Here is a 27,153-nt window from a genome sequence, read left to right as displayed (position 1 = left end):
AAGTTTAAAGTGAGAGTGGAGGGATTTCAGAGGGACTTTTTCACCCAGAGGATGATGAGTATATGGAATAACCTGCCAAAGAAAGTGGGTGAGGCAGGTGTAATAGTATCATTTTAAGAGACATTTGGATAGCTGGATGGAGGGGGAGGGCCCCGGAGGGATATGGGCCAAATACAGGAAATTGGACTAGATGGGTGGGCATCATGGATGGCATTGACTGGTTGTGCCAAAGGACCTGTGTCTATGCTCTGACTCTTTGATCTTATGTTATGACCATAGAACAGCAGAGTTCCTGAATACACTACTCAGTATTTTTAAATGTTTTATCTAATGGCTGCCACGTTTCCAACTTGTAAACTGTTCAGGGTGCAGACAATTCTCAGGAGAGGAATAAGCCAGGGGAGGGACTCTAGGGGAATAGATGGATAGACATACATTAGGACACTATATAACTTCAATTAATTCCTCCCACAATCCAAAGACCTACCAGTTGGTAGGTTAATTGGTCATTGTAAACTGGCCTGTTTGAGTAGGTTAGAATTAAATAGGTGGTTTGCTGGACAGTGTGGCTTATTGGGCTGGAAGGGCCTGTTCTGCTCTGTAGCTCTTAAATAAATAAATTCATACATATGTACCAGAACGGCTTAAAGATGAGTGATCTCTTACTCTGATTTTATGGATTTTTAATACTATTTATTAGTACCCATGATGTGGACTTCTTCAAGGTTAGCTTTCACTGTTTAGCCATCTATGCTGCTTAAAAGCAGATTTTTAGATTGTATCAGCAGGCAGAAAGAAGGCAGCCCACATTACTATAAACTGACCATGCAACTTACTGTCCAAGTGAAATGGTGCAGTTATTCCCACTGTGTGCTGTTTTAACATCAGACTGAGGATCTCTTCCAGGTCCTGCTCCCTTACCACCATGAAGTCTCCACAGATAGCTTCACTGTCGTGGGGTCGGATGAAGGTACAGGACTGTCCCACTGCCTATAAGGATTGCAAGGTCTGGCCAGGCGGGAGTCGGCCCTGGGACTGGAGAGAGACGGGTACAGATGTAAGTTAGAGTGCGTGCAGCGTGAAAGAGGAAGGAGTTGGAGCAATTCACCCTTTTACCCTGTGGTTGGCGGGGGAGCGGGAAGGAGGGAGAAGGAGAAGGATCAAAAGCAGTTCAACCATGTCAACCACAATGCCCATCCAAATGGGATTCAGATTCATTTATTTGTCACACATGCAGTGAAATTCATCATTTGCATTAACACAGAACCCCAGGATGTGCTGGAGGTAGCCTACAAGGGTCGCCTCACATTCCATTGCCAATATAATATGCCCACGTTTGCCAAGTTAATCCCATTTGCCCATGTTTTACCCCTTTCCCTCTAAACCTTTCCTATTCACTTTCTTGTCCAAATGTATTTAAGTACATAGCAGATGCATAAGAATTGGAGGTGATGTATTAGCATGGATACCTAATGGTTAACTAATAGAAAGCAGAGAGTTGGGATACATGGGTGTTACTCTGGTTGGCAATCAGTGGTGAGTGGTGTGCCACAGGGGTAACTGTTCATAATATACATTAATGATGTGGAAGTGGGGACCGAGTGTAGTGTATCTAAGTTTGCCAAAGTGGAAAAGCAAATTGTGCAGAAGATACGGAGAATCTACAGAGAGATTTAGATAGGTTAAGTGAGCGGGCAAGGGTCTGGCAGATGGAGTACAATTTTGGTAAATGCAATGTCATCCACTTTGAAAGGAAAAATGAAAGAGCAGATTATCATTTGGTAAAAAAAATTGCAGCATGCTGCTATGCAGAAGGACTTGGGAGTGCTTCTGCATGAATCACAAAAGGCTGGTTTGCAGGTGCAGCAGGCTATTAAGAAGGCAAATGGAATGCTGGCCTTCATTGCAAGAGAGATTGAATTTAAGAGCAGGGAGGTTATGTTGTAACTGTACAGGGTACTGGTGAGGTTGCACCTGGGGTACTGGTGAGGTTGCACCTGGAGTACTGTGTGCAGTTCTGGTCTCCTTACTTGAAGAATATTCTGGCTTGGGAGGCAGTGCAGAGGAGGTTCACCAGGTTGATTCCAGAGATGAGGATTACGAGGACAGATTGAGTCATCTGAAACTGTACTCGCTGGAATTCAAAAGAATGAGAGGAGATCTTATAGAAACATATAAGGTGACCTGATAGAGATGTATAAGATAATGAGAGGCATAGATCATGTGGATAGTCAAAGGCTTTATCCCAGGGCTGAAATGGCTAGCACAAGAGGGCACAGTTTTAAGGTGCTTGAAAGTAGGTACAGAGGAGATGTCAGGGGTAAGTTTTTTATGCAGAGAGTGGTAAGTCCATGGAATGGGCTGCCGGCGACAGTGGCAGAGGCGGATATGATAGAGTCTTTTAAGAGTCTCCTGGATAGGTACATGGAGTTTAGAAAAATAGAGGGCTATGGGTAACCCTAGGTAATTTCTAAGGTAAGGACATGTTTGGCACAGCTTTGTGGGCCGAAGGGCCTGTATTGTGCTGTAGATTTTTCTATGTTTCTAGTTATGAAAGATAGATAAGATAGAGGCAGGAAAGTTGTTTCCACTGGTGGGTGAGACTAGAACTAGGGGACATAGCCTCAAGATTCAGAGGAGTAGGTTTAGGAGAGAGATAAGGAGGAACTGCTTTTCCCAGAGAGTGGTGAATCTGTGGAATTCTCTGCCCAATGAAGTTGTAGAGGCTACCTCAGTAAATATCTTTAAGACTAGATTGGATAGATTATTGCATAATAGGGAATTAAGGGTTCTGGGGAAAAGGCAAGTAGGTGTAGGTGAGTCCATGGCCAGATCAGCCATGATCTTAACAAATGGCAGAGCAGGCTCGACGGGCCAGAGGGCCTACTCCTGCTCTTGTTTCTTAAATGTTGTTATTCTACCTGCTTGAACCACTTCCTCTGATGACTTGTTCCATTACAGAGCAGTGAATATGAAATCAAATTCACTACAATGAACAGCAATTTCTCCCTCTTCCCCATTCTCTTTTTTTTACCATTCTCTATTCTGGTTCCCCTATCACCTTTTCCCTTCTCACCTACCCATCACCTCCCTCCTAAAGCAACATCCATCTTAAGGACACTCACCATCTTCTTCCTGTCATCAGGAAGGAGATACACAGCACCATGCTCAGGAACAGTTAGTGCCCTTTAACCATCAGGATCCTGAACCAGCATGGGCAACTTCACTCACCTCAACTCTGAACTGATTCCACAACATATGGACTCAATTTTAAGGACTCTGTATATTTTTGCATAATTTGTCTTCTTTCGCACATAGTTTCTTTGTCAGTCTTTGTTTATGCATAGTTTTTCATAAATTCTGTTATATATTTCCCCATAAACGCCTGCAAGAAAATGAATCTCAAGGTAGTACAGTATATGGTGACATATATGTACTTAGATAATAAATTCAAGTTCATGTTTATTATCATTTAACTATACACATATACAACCAAATGAACAACATTTCTTTGGACCACAGTGCTCCCAAATAAATATAGCACACACAGCACCTAAGACAAAACATTATCACAAATAAGTTAATAAAATATAATTCAAAATGCATGTAGTAAAGCACACCACAGTACAAAACCTTGGTTGGTGGCAGGATGTTCATTAGTCTGAGGGAAGAAGTTGTTACCCAGACTGACAGCCATACTCCTGATGCTTCTGTATCCCTTTCCTGATGGTAGTGGGCCAAAGAGATTGTGGTATGGGTGGTAGGGATGCTCAACAATGCTTCTGGCTCTTCATGTACAATGTTACCAGTAAATGTCACAAGTAGGGGAGGTTGACCTAGGTGATCCTCCGATGGGTTTTACTATCCTCTGTTGAGACTTGAAGTCTGATAGCTTGCAACTTCTATACCACATAATGAAGCAACCAGACAGGACATCTTGATGGTGCTCCTTTAGAAAGGTATTAGAATGGAGGTGGGGGAGGAGCCTTCCACACCTAAATATCCACAAAGTCAAAGTGAAAGTAACTTTGACTTTGATGGTCCACTGAAATCTTCCATCAGATTCCTTCTTCAACCCTTTGCCTCTTCCACCTATCCCTTCCCGGCTTCTTTCTTCATCCTCCTCCCCACCCACCCACCTTCCCCCATTCCGTCACTTCCCAGCTTGTACTCCTTCCCCTCACCCCACCTTCTGCTCCTTTCCTTTCCAGGCTGGATGAAAGATTGAAACAGCAACTATTTCTACCTCTCCATAGATGCTGCCTGACCTGCTGAGCTCCTCCAGCATTTTGTGTTTGTTGCTCATTAGAATCAAAAGCATAGATGTAACCATTTACCCACAGGGTGCAGGCTGGAATAAATGCAATATACAAGATTCCTTCCACTCTATTCTTTCTGATTTTGTCAGCACATATTTTTCAAGAAAATATTCCATTTCCTCATTAGTGCAACATCTAACCTTCCTAGCGCTGCTGGTGTACACTCAGTGGCTACTTTAATAGGTACAGGATTGGAACCCAGTCTGGTCTTCTGTAGCCCATGCATGTCAAGGTTCGATGTGTTGTGAGTTCAAACATGCTCTTCTGCACTGTTGTACCACATGGCTGTTTGAGTTACTGTCACCTTCCTGTCAGCTTGAATCAGTCTGGCCATTCTCATCTAACCTCTCTCATTTACAAGGTGTTTTCTTCCACATTCCTACTACTCACTGGATGATTTTTGTTCTTTTGCACCACTCTCTGTAAACTGTTGTGTGTGAAAATCCCAGGAGAGCACTCAAATTACACCGTTTGGCACCAACAATTATTCCACATTCAGTCACTTAGATCACATTTCTTCCCCATTCTGATATTTGGCCCAAGCAGCAAATAAACATCTTGACCATGTCTGCATTGAGTTGCTGCCACACAATTTGGCTGATTAGATGCTTGTATTAATGAGCAAGGGTACTGGTGTCCCTAATAAGGTGGCCACTGAGTGTATAGCTTCAGTTTACTGTCTTAAAGAGTGTGATATTTGCTCCCTGAACAAAAGTTCAGACTCAGACTTAGTGTTCAATTTTCCAGAATAAAGTTCAAAGTATATTTATTATCAAAGTATGAAAACAGAATACAACTCTGAGATTCATCCTCCCCCAGGCAGCCACAAAACAAAGAAACATCATGGAACCCGGTTTTAGAAAAACATCACACACCCAACATGCAAAAAAAGAACAAATTGCACAAATGGCAAAAAGCGAGTGGAACAACACATAGAATATCAAACATCAAACCAGGAGTCCAGGAGTATTCAGTTTAAGACCATAAGATGTAGAGCTGAATTAGGCTCATCAAGTCTGCTTTGCCATTTCATGTTGGCTGATCAATTTTTGCCTCATTCCCAATCCCCTGCCTTCTCTCCGTATCTGTTCATGCCCTGATTAATCAAGAACCTATCAAACTCCATTTTAAATGTATCCAGTGACTTGGCCTCCACAGCTGCCTGTGGTAATGAATTCCACAGGTTCAACAGCCTCTGGCCAAAGAAATTCCTTCTCATCTCCGTTCTAAAAGGACGCCCCTCTACTGTAGTTCAGTTCAACAGCACTAGCCAACTGTAGGCAGCAGAGCCAGTCTTCAGCAAAGCGCTGCAGTTCTCAAACTGCTCAAAAAGAGCAACCAGAATCCAGTAACGTGCAACATGAACCTCAAGGTCCTGAACTTCTTGTCAGGATTGCCTCCCAATGAGCCACAGCTGTTAAGTGAAAACAAGAAAGAAACGTTTTAACAAGTCCTTTAATGGTTGTTCTCTCCTGTTTAGCACCACCCTGGAGTGCAGGCATCTGACCTGGAGGAAATCATTAACAAGGGGATTGAGACACTAGTTATCGGCTGTGGAATGAGCCAGGCTTTGCAGGTGAGTGTTTTATTGAAATGGTTGACTGCACTTAGACGTAATCGTTGCTCAATTGAATGGGGCAATAGTGGTGCCTGGTAGAGCAATGGAAATCACAGCAGTCCTGTGCACTGAGGAGCAGTTTAATTAGGTATAGAAAATAAAGATGTCCTGGAGTTTGGAAGGCAAGATCCTAGATGTCTGTACAAAGGAGAGTGTGGGTGAATGGTATCCACAGTAACCTAGGCAGAGAATATGTCGAAGGGACAGGGAGCCAACAATGTTAATCCATAGTAATGTATCTATCCTAAGGAGCGTAAGACATTGGAACAGAATTAGGCCATTCAGTTGTTCTTCAGACCAAATATCAGAATGAGGAAGAAATGTGATCCAAGTGACCTTGACTGTTGTTGTCATGTGGAGTATCTCAGAATCTGCTGATTTCCTGGGATTTTCATGCATAACGACCCCCAGAATTTACAGAGATTGGTATGAAAAACAAAAAAAAATCCATTGAGTGGCAGTTCTGTGGATGAAAATGCTTTGTTAATGAGAGAGGTCAGAAGAGAATAGCCAGACTGGTTCAAGCTGACAGGAAGATGACAGTAACTCAGATAACCATTCGTTACAACAGTGAGGCACAAAAGAGCATCTCAACACACAACACATTGAACCTTGAAGTAGATGGGCTACAGCAGCAGAAGACCACGAATGTAGACTAAGTGGCCACTATTAGGAGCAGGAGGTACCATTAGAAGAATGACCAAGTATATACCAAGGTTCAAATTCCATCCCAGCAATAAGGGGATTTTTAAACTCAGGAATGTTAACTAAATTTGGGGTTTTAATATCCAAGGACTGCCAGACTCAAATACAGTTACTTTTCCCAAGCAGTAAGTCTGATCAACACCTTCACCCACCCACAACAATCACTACTTTATCAGTACAGACACTCCTGCGCCTAGCGTCACTTTGTAGACGTACAGTCAATCTATGTATATTACCTATCTTATGATTTACATTTATTGTGTCCTTCGTCTTTCTGTAATATTTGTGCTGCATCGGATCCAGAATAACAATTATTTGTTTTGCTTTTACACTTGTTTACTGGAGAGTATATTAAAGAATCTTGAAAATGCTTAGCACGATAACAATTGATGAATATCTTTCAGGGAAGTAAGGCAATTCTCTGCTTTCTAGCCTTGGCATCCTGCAAATGAATAAGTTGACTTAAAAATTAAGGCAGATGACTAAACACTTAAGTTATACAGGGTGTTACTGTAAATTTCGTTTGCCACTTTACATCATTTAACATTAAAACATGGAACAGTATAGCAAAACAACAGGCACCTTGGCCCTTGATGCTGTGTAGTTCTAATTAAACTAACGATGCCGAGTGACACTAATCCCTTTTGCCTGTATATGGTCCATATCCCTCTGTTCTGTGTATATTCAAATGCCCATCTAAGACCTGCTTAAACACATCTCTCATATCTGCCCCCACATTACAGGCACCCTCCATTCGTTCATTATACGCCATGTTGTATTACATGGACGATCATGGTCTTTTGACCATAATTGTTTTTGGCAAACTTTTCTACAGAAATGGTTTGCTTTTGCCTTCTTCTGGGCAGTATCTTTACAAGATGGATGACCCCAGCCATTATCAATACTCTTCAGAGATTGTCTGTTTGGTGTCAGTGGTCACATAACCAGGACGTGTGATCTGCACCGGCTGCTCATACGACCATCCACCACCTTCTCCCATGGTTTCACATGACCCTGATTGGGGGACTTAGCAGATGATGCATCTTGCCAAGGGTGACCTGCAGGTTAGCAGAGGGAAGGAACTCCTTACACCTCCTTTGGTAGAGATGTATCTCCACCCTACCCCCCCAAGGTACTCTGCACCTCCTACAAAAAAACCTTGTCCTGTACATCTCCATTAAACTTTCCCTCTTTTACCTTAAATGCATACCCTAGTGCAGGGGTTCCCAACCTTTTTTACACCATGGATCAATACCGTTAAGCAAGGGGTCTGTGGACCCCAGGTTGGTAACCCTTGCCTTTGTATATTAGGTATTTTGACCCTGGGAAAAAGAACCAGCTATCTGTCTGTTTCTCTCATAATTTTATATACTTCTATCAAGTCATCCCACAGCCTCTGATGCTCCAGAGAACGCAACCCAGGTTTGTCCAACCTCTCACCCAAGTGTGAACCTCTTTTGTATCTTCTCCAAGGCTGCCACATCTTTCCTATAATGGGGCAACCAGAATTGAGAGCAATTTTCAAAGATAAAATTAGCTTGTCACATGTATATTGAAACATCAAAACATACAGTGAAATGCAGTATTTGTGTCAACAACCAACACAGTCTGAGGATGTGCGGGGGGGGGGGGGCGCAGTCCACTAGTGGTGCCATCATAACGTACTCACAACTCACAAACCCTAACCTGTATGTCTTTGGATGTGGGAGGAAAGCAGAGCACCTGGAGGATTCCCATGTGGTTGCAGGGAGAGTATACAAACTCTTTACAGACAGTGGCAAGAATTGTACCCTGAACACTGGTGCTGTAACATGTTATGGTAACCACAATGCTATCCCAGACACAGCACTGTTTAGTGAAGGTTGGATGATAAATAGAAAGTAGTTTTTAATACCTGTCGGAATGAACCTCCTTAACTGTTATTAGCTCCAGCTCAGGGAGTGAAGTTAGAGTGAAATATATGACATCTCATCAAAGAAGGGAATTGCAAGTGCATACCATTGTCACAGGGTGGCAGCATTTCCCACCCTCCCAATAGTTCCACACTTGACTCCACTTCAGAGCTGAACAGTTCCAACTTTCCTCTCGTTGACCCAGTTCAAAGTATATATATATGTACTCAAAGTATGTATAAATTATACAAACATGAGATTTGTCTGCTTACAAACAGCCACAAAGCAAGAAACCTGAAAGAACCCAATTTAAAAAAAGACCAACCCTCAATGTAGGTAGAAAGAGAAAAAAAACACAAATCACACAAACAATAGAAGCAAGCAACAGCATTCTGAACCAAATTGAGTCCTTAGATCTAAATCCCCTGAGGAGCCTGGAGTAGGCCCAAGGCCTAGGTCTCATATTAGTGGGGCAAATTGCCACAAAGCTCACAGACATGTAGCACAGCAGCCGGGGCAGTCTCATAGTCTCAGCACTGTGAAGGGAGAAATTAGCACACAGGAGAGCGAGCAAAATCAGCCTGACTCTTGCCTCCAATCCCAACACCCTGCCTTTCCAGTCTATCTGGGCTGGCATTTAAATTGTCCAAACAGCAGATCGTGTCTCGCACTAGGACCTGGCCCCTATCACAGTGATACACTCTGGCCTAGACCTCTGCACCCAACTCGAAACTGTTCTCGACCTCTCCATATCAGCTCAGCCCTTAGAGAAATCCAATGTTGTACCTGGGTTAGTTTGATAACATTTTAAATTAAATATCTTCGCTTGGGTCTGAAATCAACCCTGTGTTAAATCCCTTAAATAACACAAAAGTCAGGAGGTACAGGAGCCTTAGGTTCAGGAATAGTTATTACCCTACAACCACAAGGCTCCTGAACCAGAGTGGAGAACTTCACTCACCCCAACAATGAACTGAGTTCACAGCCTATGCATTCACTTTCAACAGGGACTGTGTTTCAGTACAACAATGATTGTGTTACAGAAGCATTTTATTGGCTGTGGATACAAATCCAAATACAAATACTTTATTGTCACCAAACAATTGATACTAGAGCGTACAATCACCACAGTGATACTTGTTTATGCGCTTTGCACTCCCTGAAGTACAAATCGAAGTAAATATATTAAAAATTTAAATTATAAATCATAATTAGAAAATGGAAAAGGGAAAGTACGGTAGTGCAAGTCAGATCCGGATATTTGGAAGGTACGGCCCAGATCCGGGTCAGGATCTGTTCAGCAGTCTTATCACAGTTGGAAAGAAGCTGTTCCCAAATCTGGCCGTACGTATCTTCATGCTCCTGAACCTTCTCCCGGAGGGAAATGGGACAAAAAGTGTGTTGGCTGGGTGGCACTTATCCTCGATTATCCTGGCAGCACTGCTGCAACAGCGTGTGGTGTAAAGTGAGTCCAAGGATGGAAGATTGGTTTGTGTGATGTGCTGGGCTAGGTTCACGATCTTCTACAGCTTCTTCCGGTCTTGGACAGGACAACTTCCATACCAGGTTGTGATGCACCCTAGAAGAATGCTTTCGACGGTGCACCTATAAAAATTAGGGAGGGTTTTAGGGGACAGGCCAAACTTCTTCAGCTTTCTCAGGAAGTAAAGGTGCTGGTGGGTGTAGATGCTGTAGATTATAGAACATTACAACACTAGACAGGTATTTCACCATGGACAGTCCCAAGATCGGCTGCAGAAGGTGGAGGATTGGGCATAGGGCTAGCAACCCCATCCCAGTGCAAGAGAAACTCCAAAGTCCTCATCCCTGGGAAAGAAGGAAGATATGAGATGGGCTACCCTGGGGACGACTTGAAAGACTGGTGCAGGACAGAGGCCTCTGGACTGTTGTTAGCAGCTAATGCCTCAGTAGGGGTGATGGGCTTAAGAAGACGAAGACAAGAGGCTCTTTGGACTACAATGCTGTGCCAATCTGTTAACCTACTCTAAGATCAATCTCACCATTAGCCCTCCATTTTTCTTTCATCCATGTGCCTGTCTAAGAGTTTCTCAAATGTCCCTAATGTATTTGCCTCTACCACCACCCCTGGCAGCACATGTCACTCACCACTACTCTCCTTTCTTCTGACATTTCCCTGATACTTCCCACCTTAAAATGATCCTCCCCGAAAGCAGAACAGGCTCTTCCAGCCCTACTGCCAAGCAACCCATAGATTGAACCCTAATTGTTCCTAATCGGGGACAATTTACAACAACCAATTAACCTACTAACTGGTATGTCTTTGGACTGTGGGAGGAAACCAGAGCTCTGGGTTTTTTTGTAAGCATGTATGATTAGATTGACAAACATTCCTAGTTGATGGGCTTGCTACACTGTGGGAGGGGTGGTACTGAGAGAGGGTCACACTGTGGGAGGGGTGGTACTGAGGGAGGGTCACACTGTGGGAGGGGTGGTACTGAGGGAGGGTCACACTGTGGGAGAGGTGATACTGAGGGGGAGTCATGCTGTGGGACTAGTGGTACTGAGAGAGGGCCACACTGTGGGGAGAGGTGGTACTGAGGGAGGGTCACACTGTGGGGAGAGGTGGTACTGAGGGAGGGTCACACTGTGGGACAGGTGGTACTGAGGGAGAGTCATACTGTGGGACTGATGGTACTGAGAGAGGGTTACACTGTGGGAGAGGTGGTACTGAGAGAGGGTCACACTGTTGGACAGGTGGTACTGAGGGAGGGTCACACTGTGGGAGAGGTGGTACTGAGGGAGGGTCACACTGTGGGACAGGTGGTACTGAGGGAGGGTCACACTGTGGGAGAGGTGGTACTGATTGAGGGTGACTGAGGGAGGGGTGGTACTGAGGGAGTGTCACACTAGGAGGAATGGTACCAAGGGAGGGTCACACTGTGGGACTGATGGTACTGAGAGAGGGTCACACTGTGGGAGAGGTGGTACTGAGGGAGGGTCACACTGTGGGACAGGTGGTACTGAGGGAGGGTCACACTGTGGGAGGGGTGGTACTGAGGGAGGGTCACTGTGGGGAGAGGTGGTATTGAGGGTCACACTGTGGGACTGGTGGTACTGAGAGAGGGTCACACTGTGGGAGAGGTGGTACTGAGGGAGGGTCACACTGTGGGGAGAGGTGGTACTGAGGGAGGGTCACACTGTGGGACAGGTGGTACTGAGGGAGGGTCACACTGTGGGGACAGGTGGTACTGAGGAAGAGTCACACTGTGGGAGAGGTGGTACTGAGGGAGGGTCACACTGTGGGGACAGGTGGTACTGAGGGAGAGTCATACTGTGGGACTGGTGGTACTGAGAGAGGGTCACACTGTGGGAGAGGTGGTACTGAGAGAGGGTCATACTGTGGGAGAGGTGTTACTGATTGAGGGTGACTGAGGGAGGGGTGGTACTGAGGGAGTGTCACACTAGGAGGAATGGTACCAAGGGAGGGTCACACCAGGTATGATTTTCAGAGGGCTATTTCAAGGGCGAAGGGACAATTTCAAACGAGGTTGGAGGCGATATCAGATGCACAGCAACTCTGAAAGGGACTGCAGGACAATACTTCCTACAAAGCAGAACCCAATAGTATGAATGGCAGCGATGCTTCACTACCAGATGAACTCAACGCCTTCTATATACTCTTTGAAAGGGTGAACACAACTACAGCTGTGAAGATCCCTGCTGCACCTGATGAGCCTGTGATCTCTGTCTCAGAGGCCAGTGTTAGGCTGTCCTTAAAGAGAGTGAACCCTCGCAAGGTGGAAGGTCCCGATGGAGTACCTTGTAAGACTGAAAACCTGTACCAACCACTAGCGGGAGTATTCAAGGACATTTTCAACCTCTCACTGATATGGGCAGAAGTTCCCACTTGCTTCGAAAAGACAATTATACCAGTGCCAAAGAAGAATAATGTGGGTTGCCTACAACTATTGTCTGATAGCACTCACATTGACAGGGATGAAATGCTTTGAGAGGTTGGTTACGACGAGACTGAACTCCTGCCTCAGCAAGGACCTGGACCGATTGCAATTTGCCTGTCGTCACAATAGGTCAACGGCAGACACAATTTCCATGGCTCTTCATGTGGCTTTAGACCACCTAGACAACACAAGCACCTACTGTTCATCGACTATAGCTCAGCTTTTAATACCGTCATTCCCACAACCCTGACTGAGAAGTTGCAGAACCTGGGCCTCTGTACCACCCTGTATAATTGGATCCTCGACTTCCTAACTGGAAGACCAGAGTCTGTGCAGATTGGTGATAACATAACCTCTTCACTGACGATCATCACTAGCGCACCTCAGGGGTGTGTGCTTAGCCCGCTGTTCTATTCTCTGTGTACACGTGACTGTGTTGCTAGGCATAGCTCAAATACCATCTACAAATTTGCTGATGATACAACCATTGTTGGTATAATCTCAGGTGGTGACGAGAGGGCGTACAGGAGTGAGATACGCCAACTAGTGGAATGGTGCCGCAGCAACAACCTGGCACTCAACATCAGTAAGACGAAAGAGCTGGATGTGGACTTCAGGAAGGGTAAGATGAAGGAACACATACCAATCTTCATAGAGGGATCAGAAGTGGAGAGAGTGAGCAGCTTCAAGTTGCTGGGTGTCAAGATCTCTGAGGATCTAACCTGGTCCCAACATATTGATGTAGTCATAAAGAAGGCAAGACAGCGGCTATACTTTATTAGGAGTTTGAAGCGATTTGGCATGTCAACAAATACACTCAAAAACTTCTATAGTTGTACCGTGGAGAGCATTCTGACAGGCTGCATCACTGTCTGGTATGGAGGGGCTGCTGCACAGGACCAAAAGAAGCTGCAGAAGGTTGTAAATCTAGTCAGCTCCATCTTGGGTACTAGCCTACAAAGTACCCAGGACATCTTTAGGAAGCGGTGTCTCAGAAAGGCAGCGTCCATTATTAAGTTGTCCATTATCCAGCACCCGGGGCATGCCCTTTTCTCACTGTTACCATCAGGTAGGAGATACAGAAGCCTGAAGGCACACACTCAGTGATTTAGAAACAGCTTCTTCCCCTCTGCCATCCGATTCCTAAATGGACATTGAATCTTCGGACACTACCTCACTTTTTTTTTAATATACAGTATTTCTGTTTTTGCACATTTTTCAATAATCTATTCCATATATGTAATTGATTTACTTATTTATTAGGTTTTATTTGTTTATTTTTTCTCTCTACTGGATTATGTATTGCATTGAACTACTGTTGCTAAGTTAACAAATTTCACGCTACGTGCCAGTGATAATAAACCTGATTCTGGGAGGGACGGTACTGAGGGAAGGCCATTGTGGGAGGGGTGGTACTGAGGGAGTATCACAATGTGAGAGGAGCAATACTCAGAAATGTTTGTTTCAATGTTTCAACATACATGTGACAAATAAAGCTAATCTAATCTTAGTCTCTTAACTGTTGATGGCCCAAGTATTCGTACTTGTGATCTGGAGGCCCATTCTGAGCTTGGCTTTAACACATAAAGCTATAAATTAAACAGGCAGACGATGATTGCTTTATATGATGTAGTGCCATCATTCATGCCAACTCCCTCTTACTGCGAGACTCAATCTTTCAGACAGTCTGGAAACTGAAGCAGTGGTAAACTGGCATTTAATCAGATGACTGGAAAGCATCTTTCATAATTAGATCTTATTGGAAAGTCATCTGTCTTTTTTTTTCATCTTCTGTTAATGGAAAGCAGGTCCAGTTGGTAACCTGCAAAGGAAGATCATCTCCCTACAAAAGGATTTTAATATTTTATAATATCATTCAGGATATTCCAAAGTATTTTGTAGTCAGTCAAGTCAGCATAAATGTATTATCAAAATATAGGTATGTCATCATATTTTACCCTGAGGTTCATTTTCTTGCAGGACTTTACAGGAAAATAAATAAATACGGTAGAATTTATGAAAAATTGTACATAAATACTGACAAACAGCCAATGTGCAAATGTGAAGTGTCTAATATCAGAGGACATGCATTGACGGTGAGAGGGGGTAGGTTCAAAGGGGATGTGAGGGGTAAATTTTTTACTCAGAGCATCGTGGATGCCTGGAATGTGCTGCCTGTTATGGTGGGAGAGGCAAATACATTAGAGGCTTTTAAGAGACGTTTGGATAGGCAAATGGATATAAGGAAGATGGACAGATATTGACATGGTGTAGGTAGGAGAGATTAGGGTTTGGGTGTTTTTGATTTGCTTTTTAGCTGTTTCTGCACAACATTGTGGGCTAAATGGCCTGTTCTTGTGTTGTACTGTTCTATGTTCTAAAAAAAACAAATTGCAAATAAAACAAAGTAATTAAATAATACTGAGAATATGAGTTGTGCAGTCCTTGCAAATGGGTCCTGAGGTTGTGGAATCAGTTCAGAGTTGAGGTAAGTGCAGTTATCCACACTGATTCAGGGGTCTGATGGTTGTAAGGTAATAACTGTTCTTGACCTGGTGGTGTGGGACCTACAGCTCCTGTACCTCTTGCCCAATGGTAGCGGCGACTACGGAACATGGCCTGGATGGCAGGGTTCATGATGATGGACGCTGCTTTCTTGTGGCAGCGCTCAATGTAAATGTGCTCAGTGATGGACTGGGCTGTCTCCACCACTTTCTGTAGCCTTTTCTATTCTTGAACATTGGTGTTTCCATACCAAGCTGTGATGCAATCTGTAACAATACTCTACATCATGCATCAATAGAAGTTTGTCAACGTTTTAGACGACATGCCGGATCTGTGCAAACTTCTAAGAAAGTCAAGGTGTTGTTGCGCCTTCTTTGGTGGAAACTTGAGATTAGATTAGATTAGCTTTATTTGTTACAGGTACATTGAAACATCATAAAATACAATATGGCTCAATTGCCATCTATAAATTTGCTGATGATACAACTATTGTTAGCAGAATTTCAGATGGTGACAAAAGGGCGTACAAGAGCAGATATAAGTTAGTGGAGTGGTATCACAGCAAAAGCCTTGCACTCAACTTCAGCAAGACCAAAAAGCTGGTTGTGGACTTCAGGAAGAGTAGGTCAAGGGAATATAAACCAATTCTCATAGAGGGATCAGAAGTGGAGAGGATGTGAAATTTCACATTCCAGGGGGTCAGTATCTCTGAGGACCTTCTCATTAGGAGTATATTAGGCTGTATTTTATTAAGAGTTTGAGGAGATTTGGTTGGCCAACTAAATAAAACACTTGAATACTTCTACATATGTACCATAGAGGGCGTTCTGACTGGCTGCATCACCATCAGGTATGGAGGGGGAGGGCTACTGCACAAGATTGAAATAAGTTGCAGAAACTTATAAAATTAATCAGCTCTGTCATAGGTACCAACCTCTGCAATATCCAAGACACCTTCAAGGAGCAGTGCCTTAGGAAGGTGGTGTTCATCATTAAGGATCCTCATCACCCAGGATATGACCTCTTCACTCTGTTACTGTCAGGAAAGCAGTACAGAAGCCTAAAGGCACACACCCAGTGATTCAGGAACGGCTTCTTCCCCTCTACCATCTGATTTCTAAATGGATATTGAACCCATGAATATTACCTCACTACTTTTTTATTTTCTTTTCTTCGCAAGACTTGTTTTAACTTAACTATTTAATAGACGTATATATATTTAATGTAACTCCATTTTTTTCTCTATTTATTTATCATGTATTTCTTTGTACTGTTGCCATAAAGTTAACAAATGTCACAACCTATGCTGGTGATGTTAAACCTGATTTTGATGTGTCAACGACCAACACAGTCTAAGTTTGTGCTGGGGGTGCAGAGGTGCAGACCACGAGTACCACCATGCTTTCTATGCCAGCATTCCCACAACTCACGAACCTTAATCTGTATGTTTTTGGAATGTGGGAGGAAACCCACAGGGTTACAGTCTGTCTGTCTGTCTGTACAATTCTGCAGTTGCTATAAGTTCAGAGCAAAAAATGTGTTACACTGGATTTCTTCAATGTTTTGAATTGAAACCTTTCACCTGAACTCAAATGCCCAGATGAAGGGTCTCAACCCAAAATGTTGCCCGTTCATTTTGTTCCACAGATACTGCCTGAAAAGAATGATCCCAGGAATGAAAGACATAACACAGGAGCACATCATAAACACAAGATTCTGCAGGTGTTGGAAATTCAGAGCGACATATACAAAATGCTGGAGGATTCAGCAGGTCAGGCATTGTCTGGAGGGGGAAAAAAAGTTGATGTTTCTGACCAAGATCCTTCATTAGTACTGAAATAGAAGGGAGCAAAAAAAAAAGTGGGCAGAGGTCAGGCCCAGCAATATCCTGATGAATGGTTTCAGCCTAAAATGTCAACTGTTTTGCTCTGAATTTTCAGCATCTGTAGAATCTCTTGTGTTTAACCGCTCATCGTGTTACCACACACAACATGCTGCAGTTATTGAACAAGTCCCATTCCTTTCCAGTCCTGATGAAGGGTCTTGCTCTAAGTGTCAACTATTTATTCCCCTCCATAGATCCTGCTTAGTGTCAAGTCAAGTCAGGTCACTTTTATTGTCATTTCGACCATAACTGCTATGTACAGTACATAGTAAAAATGAGACAACGTTTTTCAGGACCATGGTGTTACATGACACAATACAAAAACTAGTCTGAACTATGTAAAAAAACAACACAGAGAAGAAAAAAAAACTACAGTAGACTACAGACCTACCCAGGACTGCATAAAGTGCACAAAACAGTGCAGGCATTACAATAAATAATAAACAGGACAATAGGGCAGTAAGGTGTCAGTCCAGGCTCTGGGTATTGACGAGTCTGATAGCTTGGGGGAAGAAACTGTTACATGGTCTGGTCGTGAGAGCCTGAATGCTTCGGTGCCTTTTCCTAGAGGGCAGGAGGGAGAAGAGTTTGTATGAGGGGTCCTTCATAATGCTGTTTGCTTTGCGGATGCAGCGTGTAGTGTAAATGTCCGTGATGGCGGGAAGAGAGACCCTGATGATCTTCTTAGCTGACCTCACTATCCGCTGCAGGGTCTTGTGATCCGAGATGGTGCAATTTCCGAACCAGGCAGTGATGCAGCTGCTCAGGATGCTCTCAATACAACCCCTGTAGAATGTGATGAGGTTGGGGGGGTGGGAGATGGACTTTCCTCAGCCTTCACAAAAAGTAGAGATGCTGCTGGGCTTTCTTTGCCATGGAGCTGGTGTTGAGGGACCAGGTGAGATTCTCCGCCAGGTGAACACCAAGAAATTTGGTGCTCTTAACGATCTCTACCAAGAAGCTGTCGATGTTCAGTGGGGAGTGGTCACTCCGTGCCCCCCTGAAGTCAACAACCATCTCTTTTGTTTTGTTCACATTAAGAGACAGGTTGTTGGCTCTGCACCAGTCCGTTAGCCACTGCACCTCCTCTCTATAAGCTGACTCATCGTTCTTGTGACGTGTGGCCAATGGTTAAGGCGTTGGACTAGTGATCTGAAGGTCATGTGTTTGAACCCCAGCTGAGGCAGCATGTTGTGTCCTTGAGCAAGGCACTTAACCACACACCACTCCAGTCCACCCAGCTAAAAATGGGTACCTGCAAAATGCTGGGGGTTAATCTTGCGATAGACTGGTGTCCTATCCAGGGGGAATCTCGTACTCTCAGTTGCTTCACACCACAGAAACTGGCATAAGCACCGACCTGATGAGCCAATAAGGCTTGGGACAGACTTTTAACTAACTAACTAATAGATCCTGCTTGCCTTGCTTAGTTCCCCCAGCATTTTGTTGTGCTAACATGATTAGCATTTGATATCGCTGGGATTCTATTCAAAAGCCCCTCCTTCTTGCAGTTTTCCCATGGTCCACCCTCCTTATCAGATTCCTTCTTCTCCAGCCCACTACCTTTCCCACTCCCTTGGGTTCATCTATCACCTTCTAGGTTGAACAGTTCAAAGTAAACGTATTATCATGTCACCGTGTACAACACTTGAGATTTATTTTCTTGTGTGCAGAAGGCATGCTCGATAAATCCATAACTGAATAATAACGACAATAGAATCAATGAAAGATCACACCAGTGTTCAAAAGACAACAAATCGTGCAAATACAACATGAAAGAAGTAATAATAATAAATAAATAATCAAATGAGATGAAGAGTCCTTGAAAGTGAGTCCATAGGTTGTGGGAACTTTTCAATGATGAGGCAAGTGAAGTTGAGCGAAGCTAACTCCTTTGGTTCAAGAGCCTGATGGTTGAGGCTAATAACTGTTCCTGAATCTGGTTGTGTGAGTCCTGAAGCTCCTGTACCACCTTCCTGATGGCAGCAGCAAGAAGAGAACATGTCTTAGGTGGTGGGGGTCCCTGATGATGGATGCTGCTTTCCTGCAACAGTGTTTTATGTAGATGTGCTCGATGGTGGGGAGAGCTTTACCTGTGATGGACTGGGCTGTATCCACTGCTTTTTGTAGGATTTTCTGTTCAAGGGCATTGGTGTTTCCACACCAGGCTGTGATGTAGCCAGTTAGTATGCTCTCCACTATACATAGACGTTTGTCAAAATTTTAGATATAATGCCTAATCTTTGCAAACTCCTAAGGAAGTTGAGGCACTGCCATGCTTTCTTCATAATTGCACTTGCATGCTGGGCCTAGGACGGGTTCTCCTTCCCCTCCCCCCACCTTTTTATTCTGGCATCTTATGCCTTCTTGTAAAATAAGAAGCTGAACAATATCAATTGCACAAAGGTACGAGCAGTTCTTGACATTCTCTCTATCATTTCTTTCACAGGTTCCCTCCAGAACTCTAGATTACATTAAGAACAAAGGCATCGATGTGAAAGTCCTTCAAACAGAGGCAGCCGTGCGAGAATACAACTCACTGGCCAGTAGTGGTGCACGAGTAGGAGGGGTCTTCCATTCCACTTGCTAAGGCAGCCACATGTATGGCGGCAACTTTAAAATCAGTTGGAGACATAAATATACAACATTAAGTCACAGTACAGGCCCTTCAGCCCATGATATTGTGCTGACCTTTTAACCTACTCTCAGATCAATCAATCCCTTCCCTCCTACACAGCCCTCAATTTTTCTATCATCCATGTGCCTATACAAAATTATGAGGAATATAGATAGGGTAAATGCAAGCAGGCATTTTCCACTGCGATTGAGTGAGACAATATCTAGAGGTTGTAGGTTAAGGATAAAAGGTGAAAAGTCAGGGGCACATGAGGAGAAACCTCTTCACTCAGAGGGTTGTGAGAGTGTAGAACGAGCTTTCAAGTTGGCATGCAGGCTCAATTTCAACATTTAAGAGAAGTTTAAATAGGTACATGGATGGGAGGTGTCTGAAGGACTGTGGTCCAGGTGCAGGTCGATGGGAGTAGGCAGTTTAAATGGTTTGGCATGGACTAGATGGGCTGAAAGGCCTGTTTCTATGCTGTAGTTTTCTACAGTATGAATCCATGACTCTATCTAAAAATTTCTTAAATGCTGCTAACATATAAGCTTGAACAAGTCTTATTCTAATCCTCATTAAGTGAAATCGGAATAAATTGGTTTCAAAAGCCTTGCTTCTGTTATGCCATTGGTATTGTGTGCCGTTTGAGTTACTGGCGTATTACATTACAAGCAGACAATTGTGACGATCGTTTCAAACCAGATTGTCTGCTTTTACTGTTGTCACTGATACTTAGGTTCATTCTGTTTTCAGTTGCTGATATTTAAAGTGAATCTTGCTCGAGTTTCCATTTCCATCCTGGGAAAATGTCTCTGCTGTCCATTCTGTCAATACCTCTTATCATCTTTTATACCTCTATCAAATCACTCCTCTTCCTCTTTCTCACCAAAAAGAAAAGCCCTAGCTCACTTACATATCCTCAAAAGACATGCTCTCTAATTCAGGTAGTATGCTGGTAAAGACCATCTACACCCTCTAAAGCTTCCACAACCTTCCTATAAGAAGGCAGCCAGAACTGAACACAATACTCCAGGTGTGATCTATCAGGGTTTTATAGAGATGCAGTATTACCTTGTGGCTCTTGAAGGCTAGCAGCACAGACACCTTATCAACTTGCACAGCAACTTTGATGTGAATCCCATGATCACTCTGTTAAGAATCCTGCAATTAACCCTGTATTCTGTCTTCAAGCTCCAAAGTAAATCATTTCACACTTAAGTACAACTTCTCCTCCTCCACCATCAGATTTCTGAGCAGTTCATGAACCCATGAACATTACCTTGTTATTCCTCTTTGGAACTATTTTTTGTAACATACAATTATTTTTTGCTTTTCACTGTACTGCTGCAAAACAATCTATTTAAACGGTAAGACCTAGGCCATTTGGCCCATTCCATCATAACTGATTTATTATCCCTCTCACTCCGTTCTCCTGCCTTCTCCCCATAATCTTTGATCAAGAACCCATCAACTTCCACTTTAAATATACTCAGTGCCTTGGTCTCCACAGCCGTCAGTGGCAATGAATTCTATAGATTCATGACCCTTCTCATCTCTGTTCTAAAGGAACATCCTTGCAGTCTCAGGCTATCCCCTTTGGTTCTACACACTCGCAGTATTGAAAACATCCTCTGCATGTTCCCTCATATTAGCCCTTTCAACATTCGATAGGTGTCAAAGAGATCCCCACTCATTCTTCTAAACTCCAGCAAGTACAGATCAAGAGCCGTCAAACTTTCCTCATACATTAGCCCTTTTATTCTTGTGATCTGGACCCTCTCCAATGCCAACACACCCTTAGAAAGGGGCCCAAAACTGCTCACAATCCTCTAAATGCATTCTGATTAATGCCTTATAAAGCTTCAGCTTTCCATCCTTTTATCTTCTAGTCCTCTCGAAATGAATGCTAACATTGGATTTGCTTTCTTAAATTTCATATCTTAAAAGTTAGTGGTAATAAATCTTATTCTGACTCAGGATCATCTCACTTACCATTTATTATTACTCAGCATTTATAGTGACTAAATGCTTTAGGCGTCTGTCACGTGGGATGTAATTGGGTGGCGTGGGACTCTTTGGGTCTGTTACTGTGCTGTATCTCTAAATAAAAGAAAATAAAAATGCAGACTGCCTTTAAATCCACAAAGTTCAAAGTAAATTATTTATCAAAGTACGTATCATTGTCATCATTATGTGCAGGGTTATATGACTTAGACGATCATGGTCTTTCCAGGACCATGATTGTTCTTGGCAAATTTTTCTACAGAAGTAATTTGTCATTGCCTTCTTCTGGGCAGTGTCTTCACATGATGGGTGACCCCAGTCATTGTCAACACTCTTCAGGGATTTTCTACCTGGCATCAGTGGTCGCATAACCAGGACTCGTGATATACACCAGCTGCTCGTACGACCATCCACCACCTTCTCCCATGGCTTCTTGTGACCCTGATTGGAGGGAGGTGCTGGGAGGGAAGCTAAGCAGGTGCTACACCTTTCCCAAGGGTGACCTGCAGGCTCGTGGAGGGAAGGAGCACCTTACACCTCCTTTGGTAGTGACGTATCTCCACCCTGCCACCCAGGTATGTGTAATGTATACAAACCTAAGATTTGTCTTCTTGCAGGCAGCCATAAGACAAAGAAACATAATAAAACCCGTTAAAAAACCCACAAAAATTACCTAACACCCAATATGCAAAAAAAAAGGATAAATCATACAAACAATAAAAAAGTAAACAAGTAATACACAGAACATGAACCACAGAATCCCCGAAAGTAAGTCCACAGCCATGGAGCCAGTTCAGAGATGAGTGAAGCCGATCCGGGAGCCCGATGGCTGCAGGCCACAGCCATGAAGCCAGATCAGTGCTGAGGTGAGGGAAGTCAGCCCAGGAGCCGGGTGGCTTTTGGCCATGGCCAGAGTCAGTTCAGCTCAGACGAGTAATCTAGTGGAATACAGAGCTGAACACTGGGTCATCCTTCACTCTCGGCCTGGATGCCTTAATCTTTTTAATCCGGCTTGGTGCTGAAACTGGCTGATCAATGGTTCGTTTTTTGTTCTTGGACTCAGACCCCACCAGTTTGAATTGCTCCCAAGTCTGCTCCAGCAATGGCCAAACAGTTCATTCTTCACTCTCGGGCCCGGGCCCTGCTGCTTCACCCCTACCCCCAAGTCCACTCCAGAAATGGCCACCACAGCAGGAAATGATTCTTGAAACTTTATTGAACCTTTCAAGATACTGCAAAAAAATGCAAGCCCATACAGAGATTTCAAAAGCACTCCTCCCAAAGGAAAAGTACAGGCAGTGGATTGAAGTGAATATAATTATAGAGTAGTTAACAACAAACACAAAATGCTTGAAGAACTCAGCACGTCAGGCAGCATCTATGGAAATGACTAAACAGTAGCCATTTTATGCTGAGACCCTTCATCAGGACTGGAAAGGAAGGGAGAAGATGCCAGAATAAAAAGGTGGGGGAGGTGAAGGAGGACAGGCTGAAGATGATTAGTGAAGCCAGGTGGGTAAGAAAGATAAAGGGCTGGAGAGGAAGGAATCAGACAGGAGAGAAGAGTAAACTAAAGGAGAAAGGGAAGGAGAGGCAGAAGTGATAAACAGGTAAGAAGAGGTAAGAGGCCAGAGTGGGGAATAGAAGGATGGTGAGGAGAGGGAAATTTTTTTCACTGGAAGGAGGAATTGACATTCATGCCATCAGGTTGGAGGCTACCCAGACAGAATATAAAGTGGTGTTCCTCCACCCTGAGGGTGGCTTCATCATAGCACAAGAGGAGACCGTGGACCGACATGTCAGAACAGGAATGAAGATGGGAGTTAAGAAGTTTGGCCACAGAGAAGTTCCCCTTTTGCCGGATGGAGTGGAGGTGCTCGACAAAGCGGTCCCCCAATTTACGACAGGTTGTAGTAGAATAGTTAGTAGTCTTGTTTGCTGCCTGCAGAGCATTTCCATGTCTCATCAGGACCATGCTTACCAGAAGGGTCTCTGTCTCTTCCTATGCTTTCTCCCCAACTGTTCCTAAACCAACAGGGCTTTTGTCTACACGTGGAAATGGTTTATTATTGTAACAAGGTACAGTGGAAAGATTTTGTTTGAGTTTGATTTAGACAATTCCATGCAAGACTTCCCCCAGCTTCTTATTCTGTCTTCTTCCTCCTTCCTTTCCAGTTCTGATGAAGGCTCTCAGCCCAAAATATGGACAGCCTATTTATTTCTGATGAGTTCCTCTAGCATTTTGTGTGTGTTGCTCTGGATTTCAGAAACAGGTTTATTATGGTAGCAATGAGAAGATGTGTGATGGAGTTCCTTAATGACAAGTGCTACATTTTTCAGGCATCACCTTTTCAAGTTGTCCTGGATGTCGGGGAGGCTAGTGCCCAAGATGGGGCTGGCAGTGTTCTCAACTTTCCACAGTTATTTCCAATCCTGAGCAGTGGCCCCTCCATATCAAAAAATCAGACGCGTCTCATTAGCGGAGCAGCAGAGTCGCATACCCAATTTCCCTCAGGATCAAAAAAGTATGTCTGTCTGTCAAAAAGTGATGCTACCAGTTAGATCACTCTCCACAATATATCTGTAGAAATTTACAAACATCTTTAGTGACCAACCAATTCTCCTCAAACTCCTAATGAAATATAGCCACTTTGACTTATTTGTAATTACAGCAATATGTTGGGCCTAGGATAGACCCTCAGAGATGCTGATATTCAGGCACTTGAAACCTCACCCTTTTCATTTCTGTTCCCTTGACTTCCCCTTCCTGAAGTCCACAATCAATTCCTTGGTCTTATTGTGTTGAGTGCAAGGTTGTAACACCACTCAACCAGTTGATCTTTGTTGCTCCTGTATGCCTCCTCGTCGCCATCTGAAATTCAGCCCGCAATAATTGTATCAAATTTATAGGAGGCTTTTAAGCTGTTATGATATGGTAACACTGAATATAGAATTGAGTCCAGTTTTATAAACAAGTAAACATTTATTAAACACTGCTCAATAAAAATCAAAAGTAAACAAACGACTAACTTAACTGGAAGTTAACTGCTATATGGCAACTCGAACAGTTCTTTTCATTTTTAAAATCTTTTTATTAATACATAATCTTCTACAACTATAGAATAATACAAAATTTCAACAAATTAATATGTATACAATTAATAGAGCTGAAGAAAAAAACTAATCATAATAAATAAAAATGAAAAAAAATTTATATAGAAAAAAGAAGGAAAAAAAAGAACCCCATCTAACTGAGAAAAAAACCACATTAACTACAAAAAAAAATTAGGAATCAACCCCCGGAAGCAATACATTTAACCATCATCTAGATACATAGAGAAAAAAATTCATCAACCGCCAGTTCACATTTTTTTTAAAAAGATAATAAAATTGGAAGGAAACCATATAGAATAGTTCAAATTAAATGGTAATATTTAGCAAAAAAAACCCCATTTTCTCTCAAAATCAAATCGAGGTTCAAAAGTTCTATTAATTTTTTCCAAGTTAAGACATAACATTACTTGAGAAAACCATTCAATTAATGTAGGGGAAGAAATATCTTTCCATTTTAATAAAATAGCCTTTCTTGCTAACAATGTAACAAATGCAATTACATGTTGATCTGAAGATGAAATACCCTGAATATGATGCGGAACTATTCCAAATAGAACAGTTAATCTATTAGGTTGTAAATTAATTTTCAAAGCTTTAGAGATTGTAGAAAATAAAGATTTCCAAAACAGTTTTAATGAAGAACGTGACCAGAATGTATGTGACAAAGTAGCTACTTCAGTTTTACATCTATCACAATAATTATCTGCACTAGGAAATATTTTAGATAGTCTCTCCTTTGTTAAATAATAATGATGGACAATTTTAAATTGAATTAGACAGTGATTGGCACATATAGAAGAAGAATTTACATTTTTCAAAATTCAAACCCAATCTTCATTCACAAAGGTCATATTAAGTTCTCTCTCCCAATCTTGTTTAATGTTTAGTGATAGGTTCCATTTTGTAACAAGAGTAAATTATAAATTCTGCTAATGGAACCTTTCACTAAGGGATTCAATTTCAAAATGGTAACCAACAAATCAGATTCTTGTAAGTATGGAAACTTAGGTAAATATTGTTGTAAAAAATGTCTAACCCGAAAATATTGCAAAAAATGTGTATGAGCAAGAAAGTATTTATTAATTAACTCTTCAAAAGTCATCAGTCGACCATTATAAAATAAATCTGTAAAAAAATGGATCCCTTTATTTTTCCATGGGAGAAAAATGGGGTCAGTTACTGAAGGTTTAAATGAAAAGTTTTGATATAAAAAATTAGACAACTTAAATCATTTCAAATTTTAAAAATTATGAAACTGAATCCAAATCCGTAATGTTTGTTTAATAACCAGGTAAAATTTTAAATTTGGAATTTTAGAGAGCTGTAAAGGTAATGGAGCTCCTAATATTGAAGTTAAATGAAATTGTTTACCAGCTTTTAATTCCAAACCAACCCAAATTGGCTTTTGGCTCTTATCGAGCCAGTATAACTAAAAACGTAATTGTCTAATATTTATAGCCCAATAATAGTCTTAAATTAGGAAGTGTAAGTCCACCATCTTTTTTGGGTTTTTGTAAATGGTATTTGTTAATTCTTGGTCTCTCATTGTTCCAAGTAAAGGAAGAAATAAGAGAGTCAATTTGATCACAAATTTTTCAGTTAAAAAGATAGGTATATTTTGGAAAATATATAAAAATAGTCAATAGACAGTAGGTACAGGAGTAGGCCATTTGGCCCTTCTAGCCAGCACCACCATTCACTGTGATCATCCACAATCAGTACCCTGTTCCTGCCCTCTCCCCATATCCCTTGACCCCGCTATCTATAAGAGCTCTATCTAACTCTCTCTTGAATGCATCCAGAGACTTGGCCTCCACTGCCTTCTGGGGCAGAGCATTCCACATATCCACCACTCTCTGGGTGAAAAAGTTTTTCTGCATCTCTGTTCTAAATGGCCTACCCCTTATTCTTAAACTGTGGCCTCTAGTTCTGGACTTACCCATCAGCGGGAACATGCTTCCTGCCTCCAGCGTGTCCAATCCCTTAATAATTTTATATGTTTCAATCAGATCCCCTCTCATCCTTCTAAATTCCAGTGTATACAAGCCCAGTCACTCCAATCTTTCAACATATGACAGTCCCGCCATTCCGGGAATTAACCTTGTGAACCTACGCTGCACTCCCTCAATAGCAAGAATGTCCCTCCTCAAATTTGGAGACCAAAACTGCACATAATACTCCAGGTGGGGTCTCACCAGGGCCCTGTACAGCTGCAGAAGGACCTCTTTACTCCTATACTCAATTTCTCTTGGAATAAAGGCCAGCATGCCATTAGCTTTCTTCACTGCCTGCTGTGTCTGCTTGCTTGCTTTCATTGACTGATGTACAAAAACACTTAGATCTCATTGTACTTCCCCTTTTCCTAACTTGACTCCATTTAGATAGTAATCTGCCTTCCTGTTCTTGCCACCAAAGTGGATAACCTCACATTTATCCACATTAAACTGCATCTGCCATGCATTTGCCCACTCACCCAACCTGTCCAAGTCACCCTGCATTCTCATAACATCCTCCTGACATTTCAGACTGCCACCCAGCTTTGTGTCATCGGCA

At 42.7% G+C, this 27,153-nt stretch overlaps 1 protein-coding gene across 4 annotated transcripts in view; it reads left to right on the top strand.

Moving 5' to 3' along the window:
* The window catches only part of aamdc (adipogenesis associated, Mth938 domain containing), a 29,091-nt gene extending 7,477 nt beyond the window's left edge, over positions 1–21,614 (top strand). For 2 of the 4 annotated variants that reach the window (XM_059963663.1, XM_059963662.1), the window contains 3 exons: positions 907–1,057; positions 5,800–5,895; positions 19,315–21,614. In XM_059963663.1, the coding sequence (XP_059819646.1) occupies positions 926–1,057; positions 5,800–5,895; positions 19,315–19,455 (369 nt within the window). In that variant the 5' untranslated portion in view covers positions 907–925 and the 3' untranslated portion in view covers positions 19,456–21,614. Of the gene's footprint in view, positions 1–884; positions 1,058–5,799; positions 5,896–12,980; positions 13,399–19,314 lie in introns of those variants that run through there. The other 2 variants (XM_059963665.1, XM_059963664.1) reach the window with 2 other exon arrangements.
* The last annotated feature ends 5,539 nt before the right edge of the window (positions 21,615–27,153 follow it).

Source organism: Hypanus sabinus, chromosome 3 (genome assembly GCF_030144855.1).
Source record: "Hypanus sabinus isolate sHypSab1 chromosome 3, sHypSab1.hap1, whole genome shotgun sequence".
NCBI classification, from domain to species: domain Eukaryota; kingdom Metazoa; phylum Chordata; class Chondrichthyes; order Myliobatiformes; family Dasyatidae; genus Hypanus; species Hypanus sabinus.
Note: the sequence above shows the minus strand (reverse complement) of the source record. Positions and strands in the feature narration are given on the sequence as shown.